Consider the following 19,897-nt stretch of genomic DNA (forward strand, 5'->3'; position numbering starts at 1 on the left):
AGAATTTGGCCAATGTAGCTGGCATATAAGACAAGGCCAGGGCCAATAATTCAGCCAGGAGGTCAGGAGATTGGTTACATCAACAGAGTGAGCAAATAAGTAAAGAAACTGAGGCCAGTGGGAACCAGATTTCTCCTTATCAGAAAACGGAGTTCTAAAATAAACACTCCGGTGTTGGACTGAGATAGGAGATACTAGTGTGAATTCATGTTTCTTTGAAATGTAGTCATAAAAATAGACAAAGTGGCGGGGGGGGGGGGGCAGTATGTGCATACATGGTTTTCCTAGGTTATCAGCTGAGAAGCCCTAGAAATGATGATATTCTAATAGCAAGAAGCACACTTAGCACCCACACTTTGGTTTCCAAATACTATTCTCACTGAAAGGAGAAATGGCTGAGTCCAGGTTTAAGGAAAGCACAAAATACAAGTATGTAAAGAAGGATGAAGGACCTATCAGGAGTCATCTTGAAGCTGTTCCCACTGGAAAATCTGGGAAAATTTTAGCATCAAAATGGAAGGAATGATGGAATTAGAAAAATCATTTGGCAACAATCATCATGCTAAACTAGTGGCTCACAAGGAACAGAATATTTATATCGTCTCAAAGTATCTCTTCACAAAAGACTTATTTACTGTGACTTATTTACTATGACTTACAAAATACTTATAATTAACAAAAAATGGAAAAATCTGACAGACACCATCTTAATCACATGATAAAAGTTAAAAGTCACTATTAATGGGACATATAGACAGCATGTGCCTCCTGATATGATGCAATGATAAAACAGCACACTTCTTTGCTAGTCCTGCCAAAAATTCATAACCTGAATACAATCATGGGGAAACAGACAAAGGCAAACTGAGAGACAATGTACAAAGTATAACTTGCCTAAATGCTTCAAAAACATCAAAGTCATAAGAGACAAGGAAAAATTAAAGAACTGTTCCACCCTGAGGAGACTAAAGAGACATGCAACTAAATGCAATGCACAATCCTAGATTAGATCCTAGACCCATAAAGGACATTATCAGGACAACTGGCAAAATTTGAACTAAGGATTGCCCACTAGATGGATATCAATGTTAACCTCCTGATTCTGACTGTGGTACTGTGGAGAATGTCCTTGTTTTTAGGAAACATTCACTGAAGAATTAAAAAGTGATGTGGCTTCACGTCTACAACTTACTCTCCAATGGTTCAGGAAGAGAAAGGGAAAGAATAAGGCAAATGTGGTAAAATGTGAAATAGGAAATCTGGATGAAGAGTATACAGAAGTTCTTTGTACTAATCTCACAACTTTTCTATCAGTTTGAAATTATCTCAAAATACAGTTTTTAGAATAGATAATGTGATTAAGGCATGAAGCCGTAACAGAACTGAAAAGCATGTGTAGTCCCTACCAGCCATGACTGCATGCACTTTTTCCAGTATCAGAAGAACATTTTATTTCAAATCTAATCCTTTACCTGTATTTCTTTTTTTCCTCTAGCCATAAAGAAACTATTAGCTAAATGTTGAAGAAAACACAACAGTGCAAACATCCTCCAAAGATAGGAGCACATTGTAGGCAACCTAACAGACCGTGTTTTCCTAGACAAGAGTAACCCCTTGTGGAGGACTATGAAAATAAATCATTCTAACCTATGAGAATTTGCCATCAAAATGTTAAGATCCCCAGTACAGTTAATAATTTAAGGCTACTATTTACAAAGCAAATTCTACTAAATAAATAACATTATGCACAGTTAAAGCCAAAATCCTATTACTAATAAGGTAAGAAAACAGCTATGCCAAAGAACTATGCTGCCTCCTTTAACATTCAACGCTTCCCTACCCTTTAGATTTCTCTGCACCATTTTACCTGTTGTCCAGTCTCCTTAAGAATCTCCTCCTGCAAATTCCTGATTCTCCTAATCAGTTGTATCTCAAATCTCTTCTCATTTCTTTTCCTGGTGCCTAAAGTTCTGTTTCTGGGTTTATATTCTCACTTTGAATTTCCCTCAACAATTTCATGGTATTCCAAACTTATCACTAACTTATCAATAACTTCGCAGCTCTAGATTTGACCTTCTTCCAAACCACATTTACAACTATTAGAAAATCTTTTCTGGGGGCACCTGGGTGGCTCAGTCAGTTAAGCATCTGCCTTCAGCTCAGGTCATGATCCCAGGGTCCTGGGATCAAGCCCTGCATGGGGCTCCCTGCTCAGCAGGGAGTCTGCTTCTCCCTCTCCCTCTGCTCCTCTCCCTGCTCATTCTCTCAGATAAAAAAAAATCTTAAAAAAAAAAAAGAAAGAAAATCTTTTCTGGGGCGCCTGGGTGACTCAGTTGGTTAAGTGTCTGCCTTCAGCTCAGGTCATGATTTCAGGTCCTGGAATCCAGCCCCGCCCCTGCTCAGTGGGGAGTGTGCTTCTTCTTCTCCCTCTGCTTCTGCCCCTCCCTCCTGCTAATGTGCACACACTCTGGCTCTCTCACAAATAAATAAATAAATAATCTTAAAAAAAAAATTTCTTAGGGCAGCAATTCAAAATCAACATGCTGAAAACTGAATTTATTATCTTACCTCTAAAACCTCTTCCTTCTAATGTGCTCCCAATCTTATTAAGAGTATCACTCTCTTCTTGATCACGGAAGCCATGAACGCCAACAATATTTCCAATTCCTATCTTCCCTCCCTTCATCACTCCACATCCAATTAATCAAGTCCCATCAAGGGTATTCCAACAGGCATTCATCCTCTACTCTTCATTTCTTAAGGACCTTACCAATTCTTATTTAGACCACAGCAAAAACCTCTAAATTATCCCCTTCCAATACCATACATGACTGTAATCTGCATCAACTGCCAGAATGATATTCCTAAAATAAATTTCTATTTGTATTACTTCCTTGCTCCAAAAGGCTGGATGAGTCTTCATTCTCAAAATTCAACCTGCTCTCTCCACACTATGAGAGACTAGTGCACTTACACTCCAGTCATACTAAAGTGCCATGACTACTGCTATTTCCCTATCGCATACATTCTTGCATCTAAGCCCTTCCTCAACCCATCTCTCAAATTCAAACGCCCTTTCATCAACTTTATGCTAGTCTACAACGCCACCTCCCCTGTGAAACTGGCTCTAGATTTCCAGTAGGAATCAATCATTTCCTGTACTTCATCGTAACACTTTCCACGTATCTATCTCTTTATTGTGTTGTTTCCCACAATATAAATTCTGAGAGAATAGATGCTGTGTCATATGTATTTTATTAACCCTCCCAAGCACCCAGAAAAGTGCCTTAAGCACTTTTAAGACAGGATCTTAAAAACTGAAGAGCAAAACTGAACATACCTGCTGGCAGCTCTCTAAATCGTAGATATTCCATAGACCGTGTAGTCACAAGTGGTTTTTGAGGATAATACAGAACATGGGCCAATGTATCCATACGAACATGGAAGTTGGTGATATAAACTCCCATAGCCTGCTTACCCATAGCAGACTGATATGTGTTTCTAGGGGACTAAAGTAGAAATGAAAAGCAGAATCAATGAAAATTTAATTACTTCTAAAGGAACAAACTTCAGGGTACTATGTAAATCGGGAATATGGTTGGAAAAGGTTATGCTTTTTTTCTGAAAGGTAAGTGATAACCATTTGGAATAATCAACTCTGGCTCCTAACAGTGAAACAAAAAGTAAGTATATTTAATGCAGATTTCATAGGAGTTCATAGTCCTTTCATCAGCACGCTTTTCTTTAGGAAAAACTACAGATCAATCTAGTTTTTATCTACTTCCCCCAATTCCTCACAAACCAGAAGTTAAAAACTGCTACCAACCTGGTTATGATCAGGAAAGGGAATAATAGATGCACAGACACCAAGAATCATTGACGGATGAATCTCGCAGTGTGTATATGTGGAACAATAAGCTACTTCTTTCTCCTGTAAATCATCTGGAGTCATTGCGAGCATCACTGTTTCTTCTTCCAGAGTATCAATGTATTCTACTACCCCACTGGCCACAAGATCCTGCCAACTAAAAGAGAAGAATTCACTTTATTTCCTTATTTACTGAAGTATTTTAACTAAGCTTACTACTTAACAAAGAGTATTCCCATATCTACATGTACAGATACAGAAAAAGTTCCAAAACAGGTATATTATTATTAATAGTGGAAAAAAATGCAAATTACTAAACAATACACATGAAGTGTGGTCCTATAAATATTACTATTAGTTTGTCTTGCTTTGTCCTAGAGGGAACTATTTGGGGGTGCCTGGCTGGCTCTGTCAGTGGACCATACGACTCTTATCTTGGGATTTTGAGTTCAAGCTCCACACTAGTGTAGAGATTAATTAAAATCTTTTTAAATAAATAAATAAATAAAGGGAATTATTTGTGAATATATGGGTATGGGTTACTTACTTTTTAAGAGGAAAATATGAATTGGGGGCTTTTATATATTTTTCATTATATATGTTGTTTGAAATTTTTTTACAATAAAACATATACATTCAACTATTAAAAATAAGTTTTAAAGCAGGTTCACCTTTTTATTAAGTTTTTTACTTACTATTATATTATCCATGTTACATATACATAACTTATATTATATGTTATTTCTTATTATTAGACTTTAACAGGTCACAAAGACTTTTATTCTTAAACAAAACCCTACAAGTCCCTTACTTGATGACAAAAATCAAGAAAAACAAATGTGACTGCTAATAGTTTCTTTTGGGGGGCAGTAAGAATGTTCTGGAATTAGGTAGTGGTGACAGATGCACAATCTTTTTTTTTTTTTTTTTTTTTTTACAATCTTATGAATATACTAAAAACCACTGAACTGTAATATTTTAAAATGGTTAATTTTATGGCATGTGAATTATATCTCAATTTTTTTCTGACTGCATGTTCTTACCTGTAGTTGTTATATTCTCTCTCTTTCAATTGATCAATATGTCTCTTCTTCAAAAGTAGCTTTTGTTTTTCTACAATCAGAAGTGGCCTACAAATACGGCCTGCATCTGTATAGATCCGAATCTCCCTCTCTCGAATATCTCTAATCATAGAAACCTATAAGTAAAAAGACAAAACAGTCAGTCTCATGAATTTATTTTCTCTGTATCATTACGACTTAGCTAAAAATACAATAAAATTCCTAATAAATTTCTAGAGCAAACAATTATCAAATAAAATGGACAAATGTTTCTTAGTTTATCATTGTTCAATATACTAAAAACCTAGGTATAATTTAAAATTTTTAAAGAACAAATATTTAACCCTGATAATTATAAAGCTGAATAATATCTGGCAATGTCATGCAAGATAAAGTAAAATGAAGAAAATATATTTTTGGCATCACAAACACTAGTATATAACACCTTATTTTGCCTCTTTGATAATAACATAGACTTCACTTTGCAACCTTTCAGTAACCAACCCTATATCACTTTGCACTGATCATACTTTCTCAGTAATAAGCCCAACTTCTGACACTTACCTATCCAACAAATGGATTATAGTCTATCTGTCCAATACAGCAGTCACTAGCTACACGTCACTATTAACACTTGAAATGTGGCCATTCATTCTGAACTGAGATAGGCTGCAGTGTACAACATGTACAAACTACAAAGTGGATTTCAAAGGCAATACCACATAAACAAAGCAGAAACAGACCCATAAAGACAGAGAACAAATTGGTGGTTGCCAGAGGTGAGGGAGCTGGGGGGATGGGCAGGAAAGGGTAAAGGGAAGTAAGAGGTACAGGCTTCCAGTTATGGAATGATTAAGTCACAGGGATAAATGGTACAGTGCAGGGAATATAGTCAATGGCATTATAATAGCGTGTATGGTGACAGATGGTAGCTACATTTGTGGTGAGCACAGCATAATGTATAGAGTTGTCATATCACTGTTGTACACCTGAAACTAATGTAATACTGAATGTTAACTATAATAATAAAAAAAAAGTACCACACAAAAATAAAGAATGTAAAATTTCTCATAAATCATCCTTCATACTGAGTAGATGTTGAAATTTTAATATTTTGGATATATCAGGTCAAGTAAGATATATCATTAAAATTACTTTCATGGGGGCACCTGGGTGGCTCACTCAGTTGGTTAAGCGACTGCCTTCAGCTCAGGTCATGATCCTGGAGTCCCAGGATCGAGTCCCGCATCGGGCTCCTTGCTCAGCAGGGAGTCTGCTTCTCCCTCTGACCCTCCTCCTTCTCATGCTCTCTATCATTCTCTCTCTCTCTCTCAATAAATAAATAAAAATCTTAAAAATAAATAAATAAAATTACTTTCATGTTTCTAATTTTTTTAACAAGGCTACTAGAAAAATTTAAATTACATATGTATCTCATGTGATATTTCTACTGAGAACTAGAAAATACATTCCCAGAAAATATAAAAATATATTTTGGGCAGGGGCACCTGGCTGGCTCAGTCAGAAGAGCATGCAGCTCTTGATCTCGGGGTCATGAGTTCAAGCCCCATGTGGGGTGTACAGCTTTAAAAAAAAAAAAAAAAAAGGAAATTTACAATAAAAAACAATAATTACTAAAAGCACTGTAGAATTTGAAGTACCTATTTACAAAGAAATAAGTCAAAAAGGAAATAAGAATTTCCAATGAATTATCTAGATCTAATATATAACCTTGGAAGTCAACTAGAGAAATGAATTGACAATGAGTTAGGAAATGGAAAAACAGATTGGTATTTCTCCAACAAAAGTACTTTAAGAGAGTAAAATCACACCTTGGTACTTTTATTAAAGATTGGGTTTATTTAAGAAAGGAAAAGATTTAGATTACTGGGTTTAAAAATAAGAGTAAATCATAAAAGCTTGATCAAAAACATCAAGGTCTCCAAATTAGTAAGTCAAAAGCCATTATATAGAAAATGTTCTATACCTTTAGCTCACTTCCTGTCCTTAAAAAACAATCTGAGGAGAAACACTATGTCTTTGAGCAGAAACACCATCAGTGGTACTATCCATTCCTAGAAAAGACATTGCTTTCAAATGCATTGCCTTGAATCCTTAGAGAATTCCTAATAAAATAGTTTCGTTGTCTTAACAGGACAACATAAATTGTGAGCTGTGTCTCCTCAAAGCCCCAAAGGAAACAAGTATACTTTAGTAGGTCCAGAGAAGACTACTGACAGAACAGCCTAACAGGTCCAACAGAAGGCTAAAGTCAGAAATGGGTAAAATGAGGACCTCTGGTAGTTAGAAAATATGAAGGAAAAGAAAAAGTGCCAGACTCCTTCAGGAAAATATACACAATTCTCCCACTTATTTAGAGGTTCCCAAAATCACTAACAGGATATTAAAGTGCCTAGTCCAAGGACACAGGGTTAGTTTCTATGTTTAATAAACAATGTCTACTATATGTCAGGTACCATGCTCACAGCTGAAAATACAAAGTCATATTAATACATGTACCCTGCCCCCTGGGGAGCTAATGCTGTGGTGAGTGAGGAAGGCAAATAAGTCAATAGGTACTATCTGGGACAAGCATTCTGTCAAAAACATTTAAGTAAAATATACACTATACACAGTCATAGAGATCTAAATCAGGGAGTCAAAGGCCAAATCTATTCTCACTTGCCATATATTTTTGTAAATAAATTGTTTTATTGGTTTATACACTGCCTATGGCTGCTTTTCACTACAACAGCAGAGGTGAATACACAACAGAGAGTATATGTAAACAAAGCCTAATTTAGTATCTGGGCCTTTCCAGAAAATCTTTGCCAAGTTGTGATCTAATTAAACTGGCAGGAGGGGGGTTGTTCAGATAAGGTATCCTGAAGGAGACGAGAGTTAAGAGAAGTTTTGCAGGGGTGCCTGGGTGGCTCAGTCAGTTAAGCGTCTGCCTTCAGCTCAGGTCCTGATCCCAGGGTCCTGGGATCGAGCCCCACATCGGGCTCTCTGCTCAGCGGGAAACCTGCTTCTCCCTCTCCCATTCCCCTTGCTTGTGTTCCCTCTCTCACTGTCTCTCTCTGTCAAATCAATAAAATCTTTAAAAAAAAGAGAGAGAAGTTTTGCAGAATAAGTGAGATTTACCTGAAAAAAAGGTAATAAGAATCCTTTTCCCTATTGCTCATTTTTGAGGAGGAATGGGGCACAAGGAGCACAAACATTCCAGGTTAAGGGAATGGGACCATGGAAAGGTAGAGAGACCTAAAACAGCATGAAGAATTTAATTTTACCCTAGAAAACACAGAAAAGCTGAAGAAGGCTCTTAGCAGAAAAACATGGTATTACCAAAGTTCTCAATCATAAAAAATACAGCCAATTTTGGTTCTTAGGCTTTCTCTTAGACCTGCCTGCTCTCAAGTGAAGCATGCTGTTGCTGCCTTCAAGCTGTGAACACTCCTGGTTCAAAACCCAGGGTCTGTCTGCTACAGGAAAGCCTGGAGCAACCAAACTCTTCCCTGCTCAGCTACGTAGAAAAGAGATCAGCTACTGGCTTAAATGTGTTACCGTTTCTCTCCAAACACCCACTTTCACCTAGACACCTAGACAGAATCCACAGTATAGATTTAAGGGAATCAAAAGACCAAGCCATATCCCTTAATACAGTACACTAAAAGCAAAAGTCCTATTTAAGGTAGTAATAAAGCTCATATAATATATATTAATGCTTTAAAAAAAAACTATCCTAATCCCAAAGCACTTCAATATCCACCTAAATATAAAAATCTTTATAGAGGTGTATCACATTTTAAGAATGAATCTCTGGGTGCCTGGGTGGCTCAGTTAGTTGAGCGTCCAACTCTTGATTTCAGTTCAGGTCATGATCCCAGAGTCCTAGGACTGAGCCCCAAGACAGGCTCCCTGCTCAACGGGGAGTGTGCTTCTCCTTCTCCCTCTACCCTTCCACCCCACTTGTGCGCTCTCTCAAATAAATAAAATCTTAAAAAAAAAAAAAAAAAAGGAGGAGCGCCTGGGTGGTGCAGTTGTTAAGGGTCTGCCTTCAGCTCAGGTCATGATCCCAGGGTCCTGAGATCGAGCCCACCATTGGGCTCCCTGCTCAGCAAGGAGCCTGCTTCTCCCTCTCCCACTCCCCCTACTTGTGTTCCCTCTCTCGCTTTGTTTCTGTCAAATAAATTTTAAAAATCTTAAAAAAAAAAAAAAACTCTAGATTCAGACAAAAGGAAAAATCAGAGATCATTATTCTCTTTTCAAAAGCATTATTGTCAGCTTTACAAGAAGATCCTCAAAAGAATTCCTTTTACTTTAAAATATACTTTGAGGGCGCCTGGGTGGCTCAGTTGGTTAAGCGACTGCCTTCGGCTCAGGTCATGATCCTGGAGTCCTGGGATCGAGTCCCACATCGGGCTCCTTGCTTGGTGGGGAGTCTGCTGCTCCCTCTGCCCTTCCCCCCCTCTCATGCTCTCTCTCTCTAGTAAATAAATAAATAAATCTTAAAAATAAAATAAAATAAAATAAAATGTACTTTGAGTTCTAAAATATAATTTAAATTACATGTCAAATTTTTAGAAGCATATACCTAAAACATTAAAGCAAGCAATACCTTATAATTAAATTTAGCTCAAACATAACCTAGACTTTTGACAATGCATTCTATAAGGAAAAGCAGTTAAAGATGCCAATGCAAAGAAAACTGTCACTAATCTTATGCCTTTTTTAGCAATCCCACAGGATCATGCACTCTTACTTAAGACTCACTTCAGACACAATGATGTCCATCTGACGTCGCAGTTTCCTTAGGGTGTTCATAAGTTGTTCAGGATCTTTATGTATTCCAACCCAGCAGCCATTAACAAAAATCTTGGTTGCACTAAAATGTGAAACCAAAAGCATTTTGCAGTTAGTAACTCTATATTAAGCAACAACCAAAGATTAACAATAGTTTCAAAAAAGAAATCACATTTGGGCGCCTGGCTGGCTCAGTCGGCTAAGCATCTGCCTTCAGTTCAGGTCATGATCCCAGTGTCCTGGGATTGAGCCCTGCATCGGGCTCCCTGCCCTGCAGGGAGCCTACTTCTCCCTCTCCCTCTACTGCTCCCCCTGCTTGTGCTCTCTCACTCTGTTAAATAAATAAAATCTTAAAAAAGAAAAGAAAAGAAAAAAGGAAAGGAAAGGAATAAAGGAAGAAAGAAAGAAATCACATCTATACACACTCAGCAATAGCTGCAGGAGAAATTTCTTCTAAATTTTCCATACTCCATTCTTCTAAAAATTCCAGAATGGGAGAAGGTTGAGATCCAACCGAAATATAAGCCATCAGGGCTAAATTCTTCACAAGTCCTACAGCATGGCCCTAGGAATAAACAAAAAAATAAATCACACTGATTTAACATGCCTATCAAAATTCTTTTCCGTAAACATTTTTCCTTCAATTTGATTTCAGGATTTACTCTCACTTTCTGAAAACAAAATCATAAATAAACATTAGTTCCAAAACCACATAGCATAATTACTTACTCCTACAAGTAATTACATACCCTACAGAATTATTGGTAGACTTTTTGTCCTGAATGTAAATTCTAATGTATTACCTCTGGAGTCTCAGCAGGACACACCATTCCCCACAATGTATTATGCAACTGTCTTGGTTTTGCTAGCTTGCCATCTCTACCAATAGGTGAATTTAAACGACGCAGGTGAGAAAGAGTAGATGCAAAAGTCAGGCGGTTTAACACCTAGAAAACAATAGCAAATCTTTAAGTTTGGGCATTTCTGTTACTCATATTAACACATTTTTGGCAAATAACAGAATGAGGCAAAGTCACATTTTTACCTATAATCAACTGTCAAACTTTCCCTATCCCTCTTTTCTCCCTTTCCCTGAATAATATCATTCACCCCATAACTTTAGTGCCCCTTACCGCAGGGATGGCAAATATGTGATGTACAGTTCTAACATCCCACATAAATACTTTGTTTACGATCACCTCCAATCACCAGGATGTTAGTTCCATAGGAGCTGACGCCCCAAACCCCCACATTGTTCACGGGTCAACATTGTACTGTACTTTTCATCAAAGGAAGGGAATACCCATTTATTCTCTGGGTCAGCATCTAACATGGAGCTCTGGAAACATACAAATTTCACTAACATGGACCGTCTTATCTCCCAAGCAGCTACACTACTTTATTAACTATCTTAAATGCAAGCCAAAACCTTAATCTCTCTTAAGTAGTGCTAACAGCTAATTTAAGAAAAATTCCATTTTCGTAATTCAAAATCGCCCAGTGCTACTATACCTGAGAGAAAAAAAAAAAAGCAAAATAACTTATATTCAATGAATGAAAGGATCTATTAGTCGCACAAAATTTTCCTATAAAACTTGCGGTCACAGTCAATGTCCTACCTGAGATACTCCAGCTCTGGCTTGATGAGCTTTCTTTTGGTCACCCCAGTTTCCCGTAGCTAAAGAATATTTTAGGCCATCAGATATAATCCTTGTTTTAATTGCCAATTCCAAGTTAAAATCCTTTCCTCGATCAATAAACTTCTGTGCATAGATCCGCACTTCTTTAAGCAAATTCTTAAACATACTGCCAAATAAAATTGGTATCGTTTTAAATATGTAAAGGTCGACAACATGCATTCTCAGTATGGACAATATGGCCCACAATGGGAAGGAAAGTAGTTGGAGGAAGGGAAGTATTAATACTCTTTTTATGTAAAAAGCACTGATGTACTTACAGTACATAAACATATATGAGGGGAGCAACTAGGGGAAAAAATGTCAAAAGAGACTCCTTAGTAGGGTGAAAACAAAAGGCTGAAAAACACTAATCTACAACGCACTAAATAACAGAATATGTAGGGGTGGCTGGGTGGCTCAGTCAGTTAAGCGTCTGCCTTCAACTTAGGTCATGATCTCAGGGTCCTGGGATCAAGCCTCACATCAGGCTACCTGCTCAGTGCGGAATCTGCTTCTCCCTCTCCCTCTGCCCTTCCTCCCCCCAACCCCATGCTCGTGCACTCTCTCTCTACTTGCCCCAAATAAATGTTTTACCAAAAAAAAAAACAGTATGTAGAAACACTGCTATCTTTTATTAAATTGTCTACATATTTTGTTTTTAAAAATAACTTTCCTGATTATAAAAGTGTTACTTGTTCATTATAGGAAATATGGAAAACAAAGACATATGAAAAAAATAAAACTCACATTACACCAATACTGCTAATATTTTGAGAGATTTCCCTCCAGTTTTTGTGTTTTTATAAAACGCAAAAGCAGAGGGCCCCGGGTGGCTCAGTCGTTAAGAGTCTGCCTTCGGCTCAGGTCATGATCCCAGGGTCCTGGAATCGAGCCCCGCATCGGGCTCCCTGCTCATAGGGAAGCCTGTTTCTCCCTCTCCCACTCCCCCTGCCTGTGTTCCCTCTCTCGCTGTGTCTTTCTCTGTCAAATAAATAAATAAAAATCTTAAAAAAACAAAAACACAAAAGCAGAACTAAAAATTCCAGTATCATCAGTACTTAGAAAATCAAGACAAATACCTTATAAAGCTACCAGAAGAATAAAGAAAATGTAATAAACTGTCCTCACAAACTTGAAATTCTCAAACATGAAGCAGAACAAAATCTGGACAAGTGGCAAAAAGAATGTAGCTAACTTCATATGTACCCAATATGGATACCAAGACAGTTTAGTACCTCCACTAGTGCAATGATCAATCTAAAGTGCAATTTCTCTACTTTTAACAATATCATTCTATCATTCCTTACCCTCTAAATAAGAATGCAAGCAGTGGCCCAGCAAGATCCAATCTTTTGTTCCCATAGTGATCCCTGTCATCTAATTCTCTTCGACCCAAGGCTGCTAGAAGCAACCGATGAACCATGTACCTTTAAAATAAAAAAAAGTGAAAAACAAAACATATGGCTTTTGGCTTTTAAAAAAACTCATGTTAAAAACACATTTCTGACATTTTTAACTTTAAGAAAAACTGTATCTCAATGGTATCTTGGCAAAAATCTTAAAACAATATTTAACATACCCCAAGAAATAAGCTTTTTTGGTCTCACAAAAATCACTGACACCAACATGAGGGAGCATTTCTTTTTGTAAGACTTCTTTTGCATATTTAATTCTTTTCTCTTTAGTGACACCAGGCTTTGCCCCTCTTGAGCCAATGAAATTTAGTGCAACATTCTGTTCCTGGATGACAAAAGCTTCATCGAGAGAAGGTTTCACCTGTCAGATAATTCAAATGAAAGTTACTTTCAAATTCACATTTTCACCCTAAAATAAGTCAACTGTAACTTTAATTTATAACACGTTAAATATCCCTATGTACCTAATAGAAAATGCAAATTTTTTTTTTAAAACCAAAGAACCACAAAATCTTAGAACTTGAATACACTTTAGGATCTAGAGATCTCTGACAAAATCCATTCATCAATACAGGCAATTATACTTCCTAAAAAAAAAATACAAATAATTCTATTATAAAAAAAAGAAAGTAGTGGTTTTTGGTTTTTACATTTTAATGAACAACTGCAAAACAAAAATTCCTTTGTTTTTAGAGGGAAATTCTACAAAGTAACTGGTCTATCCTCTTGAAAAACTTCAATGTTATGAAACGCTGAGGAAAAAGGCAACAAAAGACTTAAAAGTGTGAAAAGACATAAAAATGACATGCAATACACAATCCTGGAATGGATTCTGAACCAGGAAAAAAATGCCATTAAGGACATTATCAAGACAACTGGCAAAAACCTAAAGATCTATGGCTTAATAGTTCTGAAGGTAAGTGAAAGGTTCTGATTTTGCTAACTGTATTATGAATATGTAATGAATGTCTTGGTTCTCAGGAAATACACACTGTAGTATTTAGGAGTAAAAGGCACAATGCCTAAAACTTACTCTCAAATGGTCTAGAAAAAAATAATGTGTGTATACAGATAGAATTCTAAATCAAACGTAGCACAGGTACCAACTAGTGAATCTGGGTGAAGAGTATGTAAGAGTTCTGTGCCAGCTTTTCTGTAAGTTTGAAATTATCTCAAAATAAAAAAGAAGAAGGTTCAACTACTCATTTTCCTTTTTTACTAAATTGCACCAGACTGGTATGCTTTTATGATTTTCCTTACTACAGTTTCTTCTTGCTACTGTCAGTGAACTCTGGCTGCCTCTAGTTTTTATGTCTATTTAGGCTTTCACTACACAGTAAATGGCATGGGATTTGTGACAGCTAAATTACTCTTCAGAGCATCTTTCTAGTATGTTTTAAGATTAGCAACAATAACTTTAAACCTCTTGTAAAACACTGCAAATACATTTTGCTTTCACATTACCATTTCCATCATCTCTGGATCTTCAAAATCATAAATAATATGCTCTAAAATATCTCTGTCAGACACAAAACCCAATGCTCTGAACACAATAATGATGGGAACTTCCTGCTTGATATATGGTAGGGTTGCCACAATGCGTTGACCAATAGCACTCTTTTTTGCACCCTAATAAACATAAAATAAAACACCATTAGAATATCAGTACAAAGAGATCAGAGCCACATACAAACACCATGAGAATCATTTCATATACATGTTCATTGTATGTATTTCAAGGGAAATATACCAGCATACTTTAAGGAACATCCTATGGCTGCTTTTCAAAACCAATGGAAGAGGTTTACTAATTTTATGAACAGGCTGATCATTTAGGCATGAGAGAACTTCCATCCTCTACTATCTGCCTGCCAAGATTCTCTTAGAATTACCCAATACTGTATTTGGAATTGACATCTGGCTACAGAAGAATATGAACACTGATCCCACACCCTCTCCCCTGGCCAAAAAACCCCCACAAAACACACACACACACACAAACAGGCCACACAAACTCTCTGGAAAACAGACATGAGGGGTATATATATATATGGACAAATATGGGAAAAAAGCTAAGCAACGAATGAAAAACAATCTCAGAGCTGGTCTGTAAGATATCTCTCATTTGAGTAATATTTCAAAATTAACAAACAGCCTCTTTCACACAAGTTTATTTTTTCCAATTTCTCTTTAACTGTACACACATACAGAAATAAGTTACTAACCTACACTTTCATACAAACAACTGGCTTCTCCATTTCAATTATACTTCTTTAATATTAAGCTCTATCTTCTCTTGGCCTCATAACCCTACGTTATCATGGTCCCTTCTAATAACAATTTCTGTTATATCTCTCCTTCTATTCAGGCCTCGGTCCTTAGACACCTTATTCCATCTTACAGGTTTTCAGTTAACCACTCTTCATAAATGATATCCAAACCTTCATCTTGCTCTTTTTCCTGTACCCTCTGCCCTCATTAACTCCAAATGCCATTTGATTGTTTCTACTTAGAGGTCAATTATTCCATTCAGTCTATTATTTGTTTCAGCATAGATCTTTTTCAGAATAAGCAAAACATAAGAAAATAATGCATACAACACGTACTCCCACAAAATCTTTTGTCTAAAAAATGAACTCACTACATTCTAAAAATCAATTCTTAGAAGTCTTCTATTTTATCCAGAACTTGAGGACAGAAGCCACAGAATCTTAATTGATTCATATATCAAACTTATCACTAAATCCAGATTTTTTTAAGATTTGATTTTTAAATAATCTCTACACCCAACGTGGGACTCAAACCTACAACCCTGAGATCAAGAGTTGTTTGCTCGGGTGCCTGGGTGGCTCAGTTGGTTAAGCGACTGCCTTCGGCTCAGGTCATGATCCTGGAGTCCTGAGATCAAGTCCCACATCGGGCTCCCTGCTCAGCCGGGAGTCTGCTTCTCCCTCTGACCCTCTTCCCTCTCGTGCTCTCTGTCTCTCATTCTCTCTTTCTCAAATAAATAAAATCTTAAAAAAAAAAAAAGGGATCCAAAGGGGTACGTGCACCCCAATGTTTATAGCAGCAATGTCCACAATAGCCAAACTATGGAAAGAACCAAGATGTCCATCAACAGATGAATGGATAAAGATGTGGTATATATATATATACATATATATATATATGTATATATATATATATATATACACACACACAATGGAATATTATGCAGCCATCAAAAGGAATGAGATCTTGCCATTTGCAACGACGTGGATGGAACTGGAGGGTATTATGCTGAGCGAAATAAGTCAAACAGAGAAAGACATGTATCATATGACCTCACTGATATGAGGAATTCTTAATCTCAGGAAACAAACTGAGGGTTGCTGGAGTGGGGGGTGGGGTGGGAGGGATGGGGTGACTGGGTGATAGACACTGGGGAGGGTATGTGCTCTGGTAAGTGCTGTGAATTGTGCAGGACTGTTGAATCACAGATCTGTACCTCTGAAACAAATAATGCAATATATGTTAAAAAAAAAAAGAAGAAGAAGATAGCAGGAGGGAAGAATGAAGGGGGGGAAATCAGAGGGGGAGATGAACCATGAGAGACAATGGACTCTGAAAAACAAACTGAGGGTTCTAGAGGGGAGGGGGGTGGGAGGATGGGTTAGCCAGGTGATGGGTATTAAAGAGGGCACATTCTGCATGGAGCACTGAGTGTTATGCACAAACAATGAATCATGGAACACTACATCTAAAACTAATGATGTAATGTATGGTGATTAACATAACAATAAAAAATTTAAAAAAAAAAGTTGTAGGCTCTACCAACTGAGCCAGTCAGGTGCGCCAGATGATTTTCCTTTCTCTGCCTCTAATTCATTCATTTTGCCCATAGCTGCCACGATAATTTAATATACTGTTTTCATTTCTTTGCACTCATGATCTAGGCCAATGCTTCTCAACAAAGACTGTACATCAATTACACCTGAGATCTTTTCCAAACACTTGTACTTGGGCCCCATTCTACCTCTATTTACAAGTAAAAATCATTTTAATTCTTTAAAACACCGATTCTACATATGTGTTTAACTTCAGGTAGTTAAAATGCTCTAATCTTCAAGTTTTTCATTTTTGTAAGACTTAAAAAGGTGGTATTAGGCTCTACAAGACTGTTTGCAAGGCACAAGAGTAGAAACCTAAATGTCCATCAAAAGGGAAAAGGTTAAATAAATTATGCTACATCTACATATGGCATATAACAGCTCCAAAATAATGATCAAGTGCTCATCTAAACATGTTTTTAAAGGATACCAGCAAAGTTCAAACAGTGTGTATCACATGCTCCCATTTGTATTTTTTGCATTAAGATAATTTCTGAACCGATTCATGAGAAATTATCAAAAGCAGCTGCCTCTGGGGAAAGGAAGGGTCAAAGGAAGACTACTTTTGATAGTATACTCTTTTTTTCTACTTTTGAACTATTTTAATGTGCATGTATGACTTATTCAAAACAAAATATAATAAAAACCGTACCTGAAATTAAAGAGGCAATTACAACTACTTTAGAAGATAGTTGTAAACATAAAATCAAGCAATCTGAGTAACAAAACAGGCACACAGCAAATATTCAAGAAAGGCTACCCTATTTTTTTTTATAAAGATTTTATTTATTGGGGCGCCTGGGTGGCTCAGTTGGTTAAGCGTCTCCCTTCTATTCAGGTCATGAGCCCAAGGTTCTGGGATCAAGCCCCAGTCCGGCTCCCTGCTCAGTGGGGAGCCTGCTTCTCTCTCTCCCTCTGCAGCTTCCCATGCTTGTGCTCTCCCTGTCAAATAAATAAAACCTTAAAAAAAAAAAAAAAGACTTCATTTATTTATTTATTTGAAAGAGAGAGAGAGCATGCTCCAGTAGTGTGCGGAGGGGCAGTGGGAGAGGGAGAGGAAATGTCCAGTAGACTCCGCGTTGAGCACAGAGACCACAATGAGCAGGGAGCCCAACATGGAGCTCAATCTCACAACCCTGAGATCATGACCTGAGCCAAAATCAAGAGTAGGACGCTCAACCGACTGAGCCACCCAGGCGCCCCAAGGCCAGGTATTATTATTACAAGTAACATACCCGTGGTAGGCAGCTTCTAAGATGGTGCCCAAGGACTCCCACCTACTACTCTTATTGCCTTGTGCAATTCCCTCCCCTTGACAATGGGATGAACATACCGGCTTACATTTAACAAAGAGAACATGGTAAAAATGATAGGATGCTGCTTCTAAGATTAAGTTATAAAAGTCTGTGATTTCCATCTTGCTTGTTCTCTCTATGGCTCCTGTCAATTACTCTCCCTGATGAAGCAAGCTGCCATGTTGTCAGCAGCTACATGGAAGAGAACCACATGGCCAAGAACTGAGGGTTCCAGCCAACAGTCAGGAAAGAACTGAGTCTCTCAGTTCAACAGCCCACAGAGAACTGAATCCTGCAGACAACCATGTGAAATGAGCATTAACATGACTGCAGGTCAGGCAAACACCTTGACTGCAGCCTTGTAAGAGATGCTCAGCCAGAGGACCCAGTGAAGCCACACCCCCATTCTGGATTCACAGAAACTGTGAGATGATAAATGTTGCTACTGGAGTAATTTGCTACTAGCAATAAGTAAATAATAAAACACCTACATATAACACTGACAATATACTCCAGAAAAACTTTTTTGACTAAGAATGCAGTCTGATAAATTATAAGACTAGACAAAAAAATAAATAAATCCAAACAGTATCATATTCCAGTCCATACCTGTCCCCCTCTTGCCAGCATGCTAACCCAAATAGTACTGGTGGGTCGTGAAGAATTCTCCAGACATGATCTACACTCTCCCGTGTAGGCATATTTAGAATCCTTTTTGGCAAACACATAGACTGTGTTTGTTGCCATTTTCTCTTGAGCAATCAGAACCTATATGGACAACAAAAAAGTTATGCCATAAAACCCACAGGTCTTTGAAGTAGAAAGAAGAGTAAAATCTGCATCTTAATTTAATCTGATCACATGGGCTCACTGAAACATCAATTCTTGAACTTTACAAACTCCATTTTACATAAATGCTTCACAGAAACACATAAGCTCAAACACCACCAAATTTCTAGTGTTTATCATATATAGCTAAATAAAATTCTGGTTTACGTAAGTTTAGCTGTCACCCCCTAAATAATTCAATTACCACTTCCAGGTTATTCTGTATCCAAATTTACTTTTTAATTTGAACTTTCATAACTTAAATCTTAATTACGGTATTATAATTTTCTTTAAATAATGCTTATACCTTTTCTGATCCATTAATAATGAAATATCCACCAGGATCCAAGGGGCATTCATTTAACTCACAAAGATCACGATCTGTTAAGCCATTCAACAGGCAATAAGTTGAACGCAACATAATTGGAATTTTTCCTATAAAAGTTTTCTGATGCTGAGTTTGAAGTTGTTCTTCACCTTCCTTAATGACTGTTTTTGTTATATCAACATAAAGTGGAGCAGAATACCTTTAGAAACAAAAGTAAGATCACAAGTTATAGTAACGTATTTGCTAAACTCTCAATTGAACTGGTCAAAATTACATTTTCTGAACTGTATTTCAATATCAATTGTTGGAAAAATTCTTACGTGAGATTTCTTAATCTGGCCTCATTTGGCATCATTGGTGAAGGAGCACCATCTCTTTCCCAATGGGTAGGTTTGGAGAGGTAAATTTGTTCAAACTTCAGCAAGTATCTTGGCTAAAAGGAAACCAAAAAACATGAAAAGGGTAACTTTTTTCCATAAAAGTTTTAATAATTCCATTTTAATCAACATTAACATTTTGACTAGAAGCAGCTCTAGAAACTGCTGAACTTAACCCACTTTACTAATACAAAGACTCTCCAAAGCCAATATCCATATTCCATAGATGTCAAGTTGAATACTTAATTGCTTTCTTAAGACAAAAGACAGTCTTAAAATATCCCAAGTAAATAAAGACGATGCACATATCTCATATGCTCTGTGTCAAATAGTTAAAAGGATTTGTGTAAATAATCTATATAGTTTTATGTGCC

At 37.0% G+C, this 19,897-nt stretch overlaps 1 protein-coding gene across 2 annotated transcripts in view; it reads right to left on the reverse strand.

The window, feature by feature from the left end:
* The window catches only part of POLR2B (RNA polymerase II subunit B), a 47,651-nt gene that overhangs the window by 13,259 nt on the left and 14,495 nt on the right, over nucleotides 1-19,897 (reverse strand). For both annotated transcript variants that reach the window (XM_035004904.1, XM_035004903.1), the window contains exons 4-16: nucleotides 19,467-19,579; nucleotides 19,126-19,345; nucleotides 18,600-18,758; nucleotides 14,291-14,455; nucleotides 12,991-13,187; nucleotides 12,719-12,838; nucleotides 11,352-11,538; nucleotides 10,536-10,679; nucleotides 10,158-10,297; nucleotides 9,703-9,814; nucleotides 4,912-5,066; nucleotides 3,827-4,025; nucleotides 3,341-3,509 (exon numbers count right to left, since the gene is read on the reverse strand). In XM_035004904.1, coding sequence (XP_034860795.1) covers nucleotides 3,341-3,509; nucleotides 3,827-4,025; nucleotides 4,912-5,066; nucleotides 9,703-9,814; nucleotides 10,158-10,297; nucleotides 10,536-10,679; nucleotides 11,352-11,538; nucleotides 12,719-12,838; nucleotides 12,991-13,187; nucleotides 14,291-14,455; nucleotides 18,600-18,758; nucleotides 19,126-19,345; nucleotides 19,467-19,579 — 2,080 coding nt within the window. The remainder of the gene's footprint in view (nucleotides 1-3,340; nucleotides 3,510-3,826; nucleotides 4,026-4,911; nucleotides 5,067-9,702; nucleotides 9,815-10,157; nucleotides 10,298-10,535; nucleotides 10,680-11,351; nucleotides 11,539-12,718; nucleotides 12,839-12,990; nucleotides 13,188-14,290; nucleotides 14,456-18,599; nucleotides 18,759-19,125; nucleotides 19,346-19,466; nucleotides 19,580-19,897) is intronic.

The sequence above is a fragment of the Mirounga leonina genome, unplaced genomic scaffold, assembly GCF_011800145.1.
Source record: "Mirounga leonina isolate KUSES-001 unplaced genomic scaffold, KU_Mleo_1.0 Mir_129, whole genome shotgun sequence".
In the NCBI taxonomy this organism is placed as follows: domain Eukaryota; kingdom Metazoa; phylum Chordata; class Mammalia; order Carnivora; family Phocidae; genus Mirounga; species Mirounga leonina.